Source organism: Molothrus ater, chromosome 13, assembly GCF_012460135.2.
Source record: "Molothrus ater isolate BHLD 08-10-18 breed brown headed cowbird chromosome 13, BPBGC_Mater_1.1, whole genome shotgun sequence".
In the NCBI taxonomy this organism is placed as follows: domain Eukaryota; kingdom Metazoa; phylum Chordata; class Aves; order Passeriformes; family Icteridae; genus Molothrus; species Molothrus ater.
In genome coordinates this window covers 9,785,089-9,799,583 of record NC_050490.2, presented here as the reverse complement: position 1 = coordinate 9,799,583, position 14,495 = coordinate 9,785,089, and the positions used below count along the sequence as shown (strand labels likewise).

The following is a 14,495-nucleotide window of genomic DNA, read 5'->3' as shown; positions in this document are numbered from 1 at the left end:
CGGCTGCACGGGCGGGGCGGGGCCCTCAGAGGAGCCCCGGGGCCGTTCTTGTTCCCGCGCCGCGCAGCCGGGGGCGCCGAGCGCGGCGAGCTGCCCCGCGGCCGGCAAACAGCCGCTGTCCTCCACCGTCACGGGGTGCTTGGGGCTGAGAGGGACCTCTGGAGAGCATCCAGTGTAATCCTGCTGTTAAAGCAGATCCTAGAGCACGTTGCACCGAGTAGAGGCAGAAAGAAACTCCGTCAGAAATGGTCAGGCCATCACAGAAGCGTTTGCCTTACGAGAGGCAATTCTTGACGATGAGGTGGATGGGAAAACCTGTCAATGCTAGGCCTGCCCTGTTCTTCTGTCTTGGAGCAGAAGACTTATTTTATTGCCTTTAATACACTCTGCCGTCTTGCATTCGATTAATGATGAAATTTTCCCCCTGTTTTTCCTATATCTATGGCTTTCTATCTACAAATAAATATATTCTACAGGACATATGTATATCCCTAGAAATAGGGAATTTCCTGGATTCCCCCATCCCTCTCTGCTATGGGCTGAAAAGACTGTCCATTGGATTCATAGTTTCAAAATTGTCGCTGGTGAGACTAATAGAGATATTTGGCTCTGCATAATAGCTACAGACTTTTGGATTCTTTTTGCTGGTCTAGATTTTGTCAAACAATTAGTCTCTATGATTTTTGTTTTAAACTCTTTAAGTGTATGTAATTGTCTCCTTGCTATGTTATGTTTTCTAAATGCAGCCAGATGGCAGTGAAACCTTTACTACACATGGCAGTTCAGTTGTGAAAGGTATTTTTAAAAATGTCCCAATTTGGGCTTTGTTTTATTCCTGTTCAGTATTTTCAGTCTAAATAGTATGCACTGTTTTAAGGAGAATATATTTGTAACAAGGACCCATGTGAAAAAGCTACTTAAAATATTGTATGGCTTCTGATGTAAGCTATCCAAAAAATGAAGTTTATAGGCTTAGTATCAGATTAGTATCTAATTGTAAATGTTTATTTATACAAGCAGGACTTTATGGAGTTTAGGACTGCATCCTGCATTATAGTGTAGAAAAGGACCAATTTTATGTGTCCAGACTTGGGGAAGCAGACTGGGTTCTAAACTCTGCTTGAGGTAGCCTGGAAGCCCATGAATAATAGAGAGGAAAGGACTCAGCTGAGTGACACTTGTTTTTTCCCAGATCTTTATAAGGGGAACCCCCCAGCCTTATGCTGGAGGTCTAAAACCAAGTTTACCTTGGTTCTGAGAATGTGTTGCTTGCTCTGTAGAGTCAGTAAACCTTCCTGCATTCCTGATGGCTGATTAGTGCTGCTCTCCATCGGGCATTTCCTCCTGCCTTTGGAAAACAATCCTGAGATAAACTGAAATCATTTGCCTTTTTGGCTGGACTGAGAGTAGGAGTGGAGGCTGCTTTGTTGTACACAGAAAGAAACAGAGCCTCTTTCGGGGTAATAGCCACAAAATTCTCCCTACTGAAGTTTTGGTGTTAAAATGAGGATTTTTATTAGAAGAAAACCCTGGCTTTAAAACAGTGACTTCCCACTCCATTCTTACTTAGCACAGCTGTCTCTTTCACAATGATGAAGGTTTATAATTTAAAAAGGCTGTTATGATGTTGTCTCTTTATAATGAAACTCTATGTTTGATTGCATGTTTGCAGCACAGCATGGGTGTTGTGGAATTTTGCCATTGCTTTTTACTCTGTTCCAGACAACCTTAGTGTGTTTGATTTTGTTTGAAACCTAATTTCCTCTGATGAAATTCCAGCCAATGACATGATTGTGGGTTATGGCACTTGTTTGTGGAGAATGTGAGCTGCAGCTCGCTGTATTTGTTTGTTGCCATTTTTCCTTGCAGAGTCAAGGCCAGTGTGAGGTGTTCCCTCAGCAGTGCTGGCCTACAGAGCTGCCAGGGGGCTGTGCCCTGGGTACCAGCATGAAGAGATGTTTGAACAGTGGCCTGACCTCTGCTGAAGCACAACACTTGCAAACCTTGACTTTGCTCATCTGTAACTCGAGTGATGAGTCACTCATTTAGCAAAGAGCTGCAGCACTGAAGGTTTTTGTTCTGCTGCCAAGAGTTGGAGAGGTTACAAGGGAGACAGAGCAGGATCTTGAAGTGATCCACACTCACTTCCTTGAAGTCTGATGACACCAAACCACCAGAGGAAGACGTTTGAGGGAGACCCCTGAAATTCAAGACCCTGAAAATCCTGAGGGTTACTCACAATCTGTCCCTACAGCTTTGCTGACAGGTCAGGGACCTCTCCCTGAGGGGAGGTGACAAACAGCTAAGGGGAGTTAGAGGAGTCACTAGTAGCTAAGACTGTTTGTAGCTGTTTGCCCCATATGTACAACTGCAGTGCAGATTCCTGTTACCTGTTCATGTCTCTGGCTTGTAAACTACTGATCAGGTGCTGAAACTGCTTTTGCCAAAAAGATCTTGAAATCCCACATGGAATTAGAGAAAGAGAGAAAAAATGAGAAATGTCTATGTTTTCTGAGGATTAGTATTGCTCAGTCAAGAAAGCTTTTGGTAGGACTTTTCAAAGATGTAATGAAAATTGCTGAGGTTTAAGACTGATGAAATTTCCTAGCTGGTGGCTGGAGCTTTGTAGTTTGTGATGATGAAGATTGAGTGGAAACTCCTTCAAGTGTGAAGTAGGATAACAACATACTTTTTGCAGTGTAGTTACAGTTGTTAATCCTCACAATTCAGTGCCTTTTTGGTTAGGTAGCTTTTCTACTTGCACTGCAGGGTAGCTGATTTAAAAATAAAATAAGGAAACAATCCCTTCAAAAAGAATCTCTGTTGTGATCTAGTGAAAAAACATTGGAAGAATACTGTTCTGGACAGCATAATCTGGACAGTGCTTTAGGGGTATGTGATCAAGATGGGCAGCTTGCCAGTGGTTGTAGAAAGATCTAAGGAAAGTGTAGTCTCTGAACTATGATGAAATGCTGGAGCTCCACTAACACTAGGAGGGAAAGGTAAGATTCACTGATGAGAGGAGCAATAGTGGGTCATTTTAACAGGCCCTTAGGCACAAGCTTAGCTGTGCAGGATGCCTAGGCTTTTGAACAAAATTCAAAATATTCTTTGTCCTTGCTTCATAGCAATGGTATTTTCAGACTTAAATGTCCCTGGTCACTTCACCTTGCTTGCTTTTGTTGTGACTGACCCAATCCAGCCTAAATTATATAAACTTGTGGAATTGGTAGCGTGATATAAGCTAAACATGTGCTAGACAGCATTAGAGCTGTATTTTTTCCTAGAGATGTCAAACATGTAATTAGTTTAGTTACTAACTTGATGATTAAAATTCAGCATTTGTTTTATGCATAACTTACATAAAGAACTGTGTAGGTCCCCAGTTTTTGGTGACTGGGAGTGGGGCTGGCCCAGCCTCATCCCCAGTGGGTGCAGCTGTGAGCAGCAGGTGAGCAGCACTGCCAGCAATGAGCCATGGAGTGCCCAGGGGCACTGAGCAACCACACAGGGAACAGAGGGCACACAGGTGCAGGGCATCAGCATGAGGGGATAAAAGGCTGGGCTGAAGAACAAGAAGGGCAGAGCTTGAAGCCTTCTGAAATTGAATGGTGTTACTCTGTGTGTTGTGGCTGTCTCAACTGCAACAGAACTGTCTCTTACAGAGTTGGAAATGAGGGAGGTGGACTAACAAAATTTTGCTATGTAAGTTGCAATTTAAGATAGTTCATAATTAATATACTCTCCAAATTGGTCTGCAAACATTCAGAAATCATGGTGAGGAACAAAGAGTAGAAGCTGCTAGGAAAATACTTTGTTTGAATTACTTGTGAATTTGTGGAAATAACCTTCAGGTAGTTCAGTGCTGTTGCATCTTGAGTTTATCCCATTATATTGCTGTGTAGGTACATCTTCTAATTAGTCACTGTAGTGCAAGCAAGAAATTTTATAGAAATGTGTATGTCAGTACTTAGTTTTTGATGACTATTTATTTAGAAAGGTATCTCTTGGGATTTATTTTTGCAATGCCCACAGCAGTGTGTTTGTGAGAGGGAGGTGTGAGTAGTATTAAAAGTGCCATTGCTGGTTTATTTTGTTCTCATTCTCTTTTTTGGACCTGCTTAGGGTCCCCCAGAACAATTTGGGTCAATATTCCCTACAGGTTGAGAATTATAGTACTTGGGAATATTGAAGAAACAATCCCCAGTCATATGCATCATTAAAGGGCTTAACAGAGGTGTAGAATTCCTCCAGGTCCTTGTGTAGGTTGTGGTAAGAAACCCACAAAGCCTAAGTGGAGCCTCCCTAGAAGCTTGGCTTTGGCTGGGTGCCATTCAGATTGTATCTGTGTGAGGTGGAGAGGATGGTGACCATTGCAATTCCACAAGGAGCTGCAAGGACCTGGCAGCATGCAGCAAGCTCCAGTATCACTGCTGATATCTCTGTGAAGGATGAGAATAATCTCCTTGTTTTGCAGGTGCAGAATGTCAGCTTTGGTTTGCTCAGAGTTGTGCAGGAAGTCTGGTATATGGAGGAAACTTCTGTGTAATGCAGTTAGGTTGTAAAATGAGCCTTCAGCCAGATTGTAAATGTGTGAGAGGTAAAGGAAGAACATTATGAGAAAATATCAATATTTAATATCCTGCCTTTAATAGATAGAGAAAATAAAGCATGGATTACTGGGCTACATTACCATGTTCTGCTGAATTGCTGCTGTGTAACTCAGAAAAAATATGAATATTAAATATTTGTAATTTTTGGAGATGGAGTTCTGAATCCACTACAAGTTAAATTCTAATAATTCAAGCAAGATGGAAGCTGAGGCCTGCTTTAAATGATACAATTAGTGAAATCCAGGGTTCCCTGGCTTTCATGAGGCTTTCATGTTGGTTGATCTCTGCAAAGGAGTTGCAGGACTACAGAAAATAAATAAATGTTCCTTGATGGTCTTTGATTTAAATAGTGCTTACACATAGGATATAGCTTTACCCATTAAAAAGAGAAGCTGCTTTTCTTGACAGCTGAAATTATAAAGTACCATAACATTGCAGCGTAGAAAATAGAAAAATTACACAACTTAATGAATTGCCTTTATTTGAAGTTAATGTATAATTAATATTATCTAGAAAGTCAAAAAAGAGAGAAATCTTTTATATAAATCAAAAGTAAGACATTCAACTCAGCTAATGAGTTTTTGTTTTCTAATCACATAAATCATTGTACATATTATCCCAATGTATAATGTCAGATTATATTAACCCTAACATTCATAGCAAAAATTGCCAGAATATCTAATGTTTTACCAATTTTTTTGTGAAATTTACTTAAAATATTTAATTATTTCAATCACACATTCTATTGCATGTCAGAGCTTGAAAATGCATTATCAAGTCTTGTAATAAAGTCCATATTTTTATACATATAATTTTTTTGTGACTAAATTAGAAGTATTTGAATTAATTTAAATTAGCACAACATTTTAGGTAAAAGCATCTGCTGTAGGCATAGGTCCTAATTTGGCAATATTACAATCAAAAATCATTGCATGTATTCTACTTGCATTCTATCAGTTCAGGACTTATACCTGATGGATGCCATACAGGTTTTGTCTCACAAGTTTGTGCATTTCATTTGAATCCTATTAGCAACTATGATAGTGCAGTTTGAAAAAATTATTTAGAGTTAATCCTTTCTCTATTATCACAGTTAATTTTTGCTTTCTATGATAAATATCCAAGATTTTTTCAATACTTTATAAAATCAGAAGAATTTCTTCTTTGTGTGCTCAAAACATTTGCTGTCTCGTATGACATATATATAGGTAGATTTTCCTTCTTTTGCCTGTACTGGAGTGTAGCACCAGCAGGGACCATTTAGATTTTTTTTCTAATTCTTTGCTTTGGATTTATGGAAAAAACCCTGTCAGTTATGAAAATTTTAGACTTCTTTTAAATGAGTGTGTCTTTGAGGAACCATTGCCATTAAAAATGTAGCTGTTGGAATCAAGCAAGGCATATTCCAGGCACTGATGTTTTTCTAAGAATAGAAGGTCAGTACATTTTTGTGGTTGCCTCTGACCATTAAGACTGGAGGAAGGTTCTTGGAGAGAATTTCTAGCCAAGCCATGTACAGGTAATCAGACACTGCTCCTTTTCTTGCCACAGGGAGGCTCCTGTTTGGGCAGAGGGAAAAATAAAATTATCACTATGAAGGCAGGGGTAGCCCAGGCTTCTCATTAAATACTAAGCAGAAAACATCACTGTTCATATACAACTCTGATATAATTACTCTAAAAGATTAGAGTTTTCATATCATAAGGCCTTAATTTGCAAACCTTTGCTCACCTGATGGTACTAGATATTAGCTGCTTTTTGATTGTAGCCTTAAACTGGTAAAGACTATTATTGGGGTTATAAAACTCACAAATAGTATGATTTTTTAAAAAAGGATAAAAATGCAGCACATGCACAGTTTTGGAGTCCATCAGTCAAATTTCTGATCTGCAGTTACTGTGAGATGTGAGTTTTAAAATATGGTCAATTTGTGGTAAGCACTACATGACCACCCCTTTTTTTGAGACTGAATTAATAGAACTGTAGAGGTTTATCTGTGCATCACAAGTGCAAGCCAATTTATTGAAGCTGTGTACAAAAAAAAAAAGTGTCTGTAAATAAAAATTCAAATTCTGGAAAGGGCCTTTTTGGGCAATTTTATTGGTGGCCTCCTTTCCTTTATACAATTGCTTCATCACCAGGAAAGTTTCTTATTCAGTGCAGTCCCAGAGAAGCATCAGTCCAGATGCAAGTCCTCCAGAAGGCACTTAAAAGATTACTTTTGTGCTCAGTGAATTAACACAAGGGTTTCTGTAGCTCCAGTCCAGAATCCCATTCCACATTATTCTTAGAAACAAAAATGTTGCAACTCACAGGACAATGAGGTTGGCTGCTCTCGAGTGCTCCTGTAAGAGTTCATTCAGACGCACTTGGCGGTAGCTCTGATTAAACACACCAGGAAAAGAAAAAGATCAGTCAGGTCAGTGATCCTCAGCTCTGGTGGCTTAGGGACTTCTACACTCCCCCTTGCCTGCAAGATTTTCTGCTGCTGCTTTGGCAGCACTGGAAGCCAGGTCTGCTCTGGGGTCCAGGGTCTCAGCTATGGCAAAATATGAGGCTAAGCCACACTTTTTTGATTGGTGTAGTTATATTAGGGCCACTTGAATGGTTCACTCCTGTGTAAGGTTTCCTGGGGGATTATTTTGGTACTGAACTTACTTTATGATTGAACTCAAGCCCTCCATGTTTTTATGGGTTAACCACGAGTCACAGGGAACAAGAGACCAGGACAGGTTTATGTAAGATAGATGTATCTTAATTGATTTTGTAAATTATTTTCTCTTTCCCTAGAGAAAGTAAAAAGCAAATTTTTCTCCATTCAGATCTTAAATTTTCCTTCTCTACAGAAATGTCACTGTTCTTGTACATACTATATAGGTAAGAACCCTCATAATGTAGCCAGCTGTTACCTCATGAGAATCATCCTATAACATCAGCTTTTATCTGTGCTGCCAGGTTTTTATCTGTTAAATTGTAAATGTTCTAATGTCCTCTGTAAAATTCCCAGAATTGCCCTACTTCTGAAGATAAGGGGCATGTCTTTTGAGATGTGTAAGCTAAACTTTTTGTTGCTGTTCTTGTTTTACAGAGTAATTTGGTATTTTAATATTGCTGACTCTCTTCAACTTTTGAGGAATTTTTCTGGTTCCTAAATTAGTGACCTAGACAAGACCATGCCTGATCACATATTTTTTTTTTTCTGTTGCATCCTCACTAGTTCTGCATGTGAGTGTCTGTGATTATATTCCTGTTATCTTTTATACTGAGGTGTTTTAAGGGTTCTGACTCTCACTTTTTGATAATTTAAGATGAGAATAATTCTAAGGTTTTCTGCCCATAGCTGACTATATAACCTTATGCTGATTATCAGCTCCATGAGCAGTCAGTCTGCTTCCCAGCTGCTGCAGTGGGTAGTGTAGTGTGTTATCTTAAATCATCATTGATTTCTGCTTATGTTAATATGCCAGGCTGTGACTTTTGGCAGCTTTGAGCTCAGAGTCCCAATCCTTGCTCTGTTGAGGAAGTTACCAGCATCATAAAGTGGAGATAACGAAACTCCCAATGTACTCATGTTAATTCCACAGGAACCATAACTAAAATTGCTAGATTAATTCTCTGTGAGTTACAGGAGAACTTGTCTCTTAAGGTTGAAGGAGTTTGCATCTTTTTGTCACTGGCCTGATGAATCCCGGTGGTTCATTGGTAAAAAGGTATTTTCCCAACAAATGTAAAGAGTGGACTGGGCTGTAATTCACTCAGTGGATCAGCAGCATCTGCCTTGAAGTTCCTCAGAGCTGCAGGAGAGCTTCTGCATGGTAGCCTGGTTTAGTCTTCACTCTGCCATTCAGGTAAGAATTCATGCTCAACCCTGCCTTTGGAGAAATTTCTGGCTTAGTTGAAGTGTCTGGATTCAGTTCTAAATGGCCCAAAGTGGTGAATGTTTGGAACTGCACCCTTTAAGAGATTCAAGCTCCAAAACAGTGGAGCCATTTAATAAACCTCAGCAGACCCAATTAGCTGAGGCTCAGTGCAGTAACTGTGTGGCTTCTGGTTCAGAGGTGGTTTTCATCTGGCTGGCTTTGATGTGGGCAGGGCTTCTCATCAGCCTGGAAAATACTGTGTAAACATGCCAAGGTCTGAGAGAGCTCAATAATGCAATCATAACACACCTCTGCAGTGTTTACAATAGAAATTCAATCTGTAAATATCAAATACAGGTTTGTACATGTCGTGTTTCTAATGCCATATCTGCTGTTTCACTTTTTCTTACTAATCGCCTCAGACATCTGGAGGGTAAGAAAAGGTAGATATGTAAAAAAGTAGGTGAGGCTTTACCTTCTCCTTGAATGCTTCCAGCTCTGCATCTGTAATTTTCCATGGAGTCTCTCGCTTTAATTTCTCAGCAGTTGTCATATCTTTGCAGCTTTCATGGAGGCGATATGGTTCAATCATCTCTTCAAAGAATTTCCAGCTGAAACAGGAATTACAAAGGAGGCCTTGCTGCAGGGTATGAACTCCCTAACTTATTTCACAGTCACTGTGGATGACGGGCCTCACTGATCATAATTATAGCTGAAAAACATGCAAAATCTTTAACTATTCTTTGTTACATTGTGCCCCAAGTTATAGCTGTGCCACTTCTGTATGTTTGGGTTATTTGAGAATAATTAAAAGGTTATTTGAGGATAATTAAACACTGCATTTAGCAGAAAATTTTCTGCGTTGTCCTGGTTCTAGCAAAAATACTGAAATGAATTTTAGAGTAACTGCAAACTGCAGTATGTTGGTTGCTAATATTAACAATATGGGTCTCCTCACGAATACTGAACATTTTATTATTGTTTCAGCACTAACTGGACCAATCACCTCACTGATATGGTTTTAATGCAATGGATAAACAGGTGATACAAATTGCCTGTTACATGGGGCTGAAGGAAACACTGTAGGTTTTTTTGCTATATGTGGACTTGGAACTGTGTTCAGATTTTCTCTCTAAATTTCAAGTTGTTTCTTGAACTTTTGAATGTTTTCATCTGGAGAACCTTATTGTCCTTCAGTACTTCCTTGCTTGCCCACTGTTGAAAATTCACAGAGACCTCAGGGAGTTTCTTTTGTATGGGTGTGAGTCTGAGTATTTCTCTGAGCACTTGGTGCTGACAGGCCTTGTTGTGAAGTGGCAGACTGGGCACAGGCTGGCTTTGGCTGTTTGGCCAGGAAGCCAAGAGATGGGTTAAAGGCTGTGATATGCAACATTTAGTGTTGCTGTTGCTAAGCTGTCATTTGTTTGTCAACATCCTCACTGTCTGTTTCAGTATGTAAAATAGTGATAATCCTCTTATTATTCATTACATAGATGGGGCTCCAGCTGGAAGAGAGATCCAATGGTCTGTCTAGCAAGTGTCTGGCACAGAACTCACTTTTTCAGTTCAGATAGTGCTGATGCAGCAAATGCGTGTGGCTTTTTATGTTAATGCCAGATATTAATTCTTTTTGGTAGCTTTTATTTATGTAAAATCACTGCATTGTACTGGAGGAAAAACAAGATTTGTATTGCACAGTTCTTTATATGATTAAAAGATTTTACTTGAGAGATCAAGAGAGCACTGAAAGGGGACTTTAGGTATCTAGTTATAAAACCTTTATATTCTTTAGTTGCATTTCTCCAGTCAAGTCTCCAATGGTCCATAGAAACCTTTTTCTTTTTCCTGCTCTTGATAGTTAGAAAATGATTACAATGAAGTGACAGTGTTATTTTGTGTTGTGCTTTGTTGTTTCTTTTTCTTTTAGTTTTCAACATAAAAGAAATAAGCTCTAGATAAAGGCTGGCTGCTAAATAGTGGATTTGGTAATGCTTCTTACCTCTCTTTGTTGGGCTTTATATTGATATCACAAATGATATTAATATCAGCAAATTTTATTCTGAATTTGCTTAGGAGTGAAGCCATCCTGAAAACAAAAGAGAGAATGTTTTATCACTGTACTTTGGAGTGCCTTATATCAAAGAACACTTGTAAATGAGTTAGACAACTGCATTTTATATCTTTGACTATATGACAAATTACTTTAAATGCTTTAGTGTTTCAGTTTGTAATTGCAGAACTGGATTAATATGATTGCTGTACCATAATTCATTTAACTGATGATTGATGAAAATCACAAAAATAAAAAGAAATTAATAGCAGACAGAGGGCAGGGTGTCTACATTTTGGGAAAACACTGGTACTTTAGGTATTCCCGAAGGCTTGAGTTAGAAAGGAAGAATATTCAATATACAGTAGGTCAGAATTCTCCAATACTTACAGAAGGCTTCTGTTACTCTCTTACTGTCAGAATGCTGTGGATGGAGTTTTACAGTACTGGTAGTGTATGTGTTGGTCAAAATATTGGACCTGAAGGTCCAATACTTAATGAATCTTCATCTTTTTTCATTTATGAATTTATATTGATCTACTTGCATGTTGTCTTTACACATGTTCATAAAAAATTAATTTGCTTTTCTGCCTTTCCTTGGCAGAAGGAATAGTTTATAGGTTTTTGTGTGTTTGTGTTGAGGATAGAGAGGTTTAATTAGGTCTTTTGCCCTTGTTTGAACCATGATTGGGATCTTGTGGTTCTTCCCCACACTTCCTTCTCCCACCTCCTTTTTTGTTTCTATTTTTGGTAGAATAGCTAGCTTTGGATTTTGAAAAGGTCAGAGAGTTCCTAGGAGCAAACCATGGTAGAAATACATATTTGTTTATGACCTGAGAGTTTACTCTTTCTTCTCATGTATTTATATAAAAAGAACATATACAACCTTTTTTTTACGTAAAAAGCTTGTATAAGTCTTGATGTCCCTGATGGCAATCCCTGTTTTAAACACAATAAAGAGCGAAATCTCAACTTCTGTGAAAAGGTTTTAATATTTGGGGGATTACATGCTAGTAAAAGTCCAGTTAAATTTGACTTCTGAATTCAAAATACATGGCTGAAATTGTACTTGGATGATTTAGTATTAGATCTACCTAGGGAAGGGAGGAATCGCCCAGCCCAGATTTGTCTCTTTGAAGGCTTTTGCATGTGGCAGGTAGGCCATGTTCTGAGGAATGCTGGTGTTTAGGTAGCAATACAGACACATAATATTTTCTTGGGGACAAGCTGGGTCTTTGTCAGGTGTCCTGATCATGCTGGTTACTCTGGCCTTTGTAGGACAAGCAGGGTATGCAGGGTATTTCAGAGCTGCCTCTGTGAGAACTGTCATGTTTTGACAAATCCCATTTGGTGTCAAAACTTCCTACTTCTAGCAAAATCAGGTGACATGGGGGTTCAGGAGCCTGCTTGCAGTCCTGAGCAGTCAAGAGTGGGCAGACTCTGGACCGGGGCAGAGAACACTTCCCAGCAGGTCCTTGAACAGCTCTAGGGCTGTTTTACCTAATTATAAGGATAGTTTGTACAAACACTTGTGAATGTCTTCTGCAGAGGTACATTAACTTTAGGCTACTGTTTAAAACTGAGGGAACCACAGTGGAGTAAAATTTGTTCTATGTGTTCCCTTTTGCTTTAAGGAACACTCTGTGGCAGCTGCCTTTCCAAAGCACTGTGTTGTAGTCCTAGTGAACCTGGTGATTCTAACTCCTGTCCCTGCACCCCTCTCACTTGTTTGCCACTGGAATTTTGGCTGGAGATGTTGTTTTTAACTTTCTACATGGTGCTTCTGCTCTTTGTTAAGCAGTCACTGACTTTCATCCCAAACTGAGCTGCTTCCACTGGTGCTGAAATGGCTGTGCTGTAATGTGTGAAGTGCTTAGGAAGGAAAGGTCCTACATGCAGTGGTGATAAAAATAAATTTGTATTAGTACCTTTCATTTGCTCAAAGGCAAATGATTATGAAATGATTATTATGAAAACCTAGACTTTCTTTAAAACACTGAGTAAAATCAACTTGGCCTTAAAGTTGATTAACTTGCTGTTTAAATTCTTTATATTTTATCACAGTAAATCACATTTATGTGAGTTATCTGTCTATGCTATTTGCATGTGAGAACTTCATGTGCAATTTCACTTCCTGTTACCTGGACAGTCTCATGTAAATCCCATAAAAGTAATTATATTCTCATTACAGAGTGTAGACTGCTCTTCTCAGAGAAGGGAATATGAGCTATTAATGGGAAAAAGTGCTGGATGTGAGTTTCCTTTGGTAATCACCATTTGCAGAGCCTTAAGGGCTATGCCATAAGCTTAACATCTTTCAATCAAGTACATTTTTTTCATGCTGCCCACAGTACAACAAACCAGTTGTGCTGAAAATTTCTCACCTTCCTGCTGTATATGCATTATATTCAGCATTCATTCTAATTCTTTAAACAAGTGAGACAAATAAAGTTATATTTACACTAGTTTTTCCTCTTCAATCCTATTGACTTTTCCTCCAGTGAAGATCCTTAATTTACAATTCTTCCACTTCTTCCTGATAGTTAGAATGTAAGGAATTAGGATTGTTAGACCTGGAAGAACACAGAAAATTGGAGGAATGTCAAGTTAGTGCATTGTATGGTAAAAATTACATCTTTCACTTAAGCAATGTTGGATGTAATTTAATTTTAAAACATTTAATCCTGACAGAAAATTGATTATGTAAGCTTAATAAAAAGCAGTTTTATTCAACTTCCCAAGTCTGTTTTTATATTTGGTAACACAGGAATCTCTCTCCCTGTGTTTCTTACTCAAATTCCTTACCTCCATCATCGAACAGCCACCAAATGTCAATTGTACCTTTTCCTTGCTTCTTTTTAAATTGAGTGCTGGCTTCTAGCAGCCTCTGATTGAATTCACCCACGTGCATTGACTGTATGGTGTTAATGGTGCTCTCTGTAATGAGAAAGAAAAAAATGTGGAAGGATGTCTGATAAGTGAGGCAATAAGTAGCTTTAGGGAGCCAATGGAAGGAAAACTTCAGGAAAATGAATGTTTCTGACATAATTTCTGGCCTTTACATCTGAAAAAAAAGGTACAGAGTAGATGCTTTGGACTTTTAATTTTCTCATATACACAGAAACCAAAGCTTGTGTAACACATTGTCCCTAGACTATAACATTTTGAAAAGAGTTACTTGATTATTTCTTCTCTGTCTCTTTTTAGTTAATGTAAAATTCACTGGGGCCTTAAAAAGTAACTGGGGAATATCTGATAGATTTTAGAAGTAAATGTGTCATTTTGCATCATTTACAAGCTCAGCTGTGTTGTAAAATACGGAGCTTCCTGAAAGATTCAGTCAGAGTGGATGCAATGAGCTGATGGGGTGCAGGGCTAGGATGGGTGAAGCTGGAAGTTGGAGAACACAAGCACATATGGCTGTTTCCCTATGCTGACATGGCCACTGACAATTGGAAATAAATTTTGGTTCTTGCTGTTTGCTTGGCTGGCTTTAAAAGATGCAGTCCTGACTCTGTACTAACAGTACCTTCTCTCATTCCACCTTTTGAGGCCTCTGGCTTTATTACTGCTTCTCTTTCAATGATTTCAAAGAGATGGTGTCAGAGCAGTATTCTAAGTGGAACAAACAGGTTTCTTTAGAGGTTTTACTCTGGTCTGCAAGGTTCTGAAAATGCTTTGTTTGGTTTTCCTGTGTTTCTGGAGCATATACAGGATAGTTCCAAAGCAGTTTTTGGCTTTCCTCTACAGTTCTAGCATCTCTGCTGGGAGATGGAACAACTCTGGAGAGTATGAACATCAAAACAAAACAGAGAGGTGGGGCTATTTATTAACATAATCTATCTAATACAGAGAGCCAAAATGTGTAATATGTATTTACTTTCTGCATTTCTCAACTAAATCAAAAAGGGAAGTTGAAACAGGGGTAGGCACTCTTGGAATTGTCATAAAATATGTTCTACTGAAACAAAA

General features: G+C 38.8%; 1 protein-coding gene across 2 annotated transcripts in view; it reads right to left on the bottom strand.

Moving 5' to 3' along the window:
- Window positions 1-5,366: 5,366 nt before the first annotated feature.
- SLC12A1 (solute carrier family 12 member 1) overlaps window positions 5,367-14,495 on the bottom strand; it is a 42,292-nt gene continuing 33,163 nt past the window's right edge. For both annotated transcript variants that reach the window (XM_036389508.1, XM_036389509.1), the window contains exons 21-26: window positions 13,329-13,460; window positions 12,985-13,096; window positions 10,473-10,559; window positions 8,949-9,084; window positions 6,927-6,994; window positions 5,367-6,172 (exon numbers count right to left, since the gene is read on the bottom strand). In XM_036389508.1, the coding sequence (XP_036245401.1) occupies window positions 6,037-6,172; window positions 6,927-6,994; window positions 8,949-9,084; window positions 10,473-10,559; window positions 12,985-13,096; window positions 13,329-13,460 (671 nt within the window). In that variant the 3' untranslated portion in view covers window positions 5,367-6,036. The remainder of the gene's footprint in view (window positions 6,173-6,926; window positions 6,995-8,948; window positions 9,085-10,472; window positions 10,560-12,984; window positions 13,097-13,328; window positions 13,461-14,495) is intronic.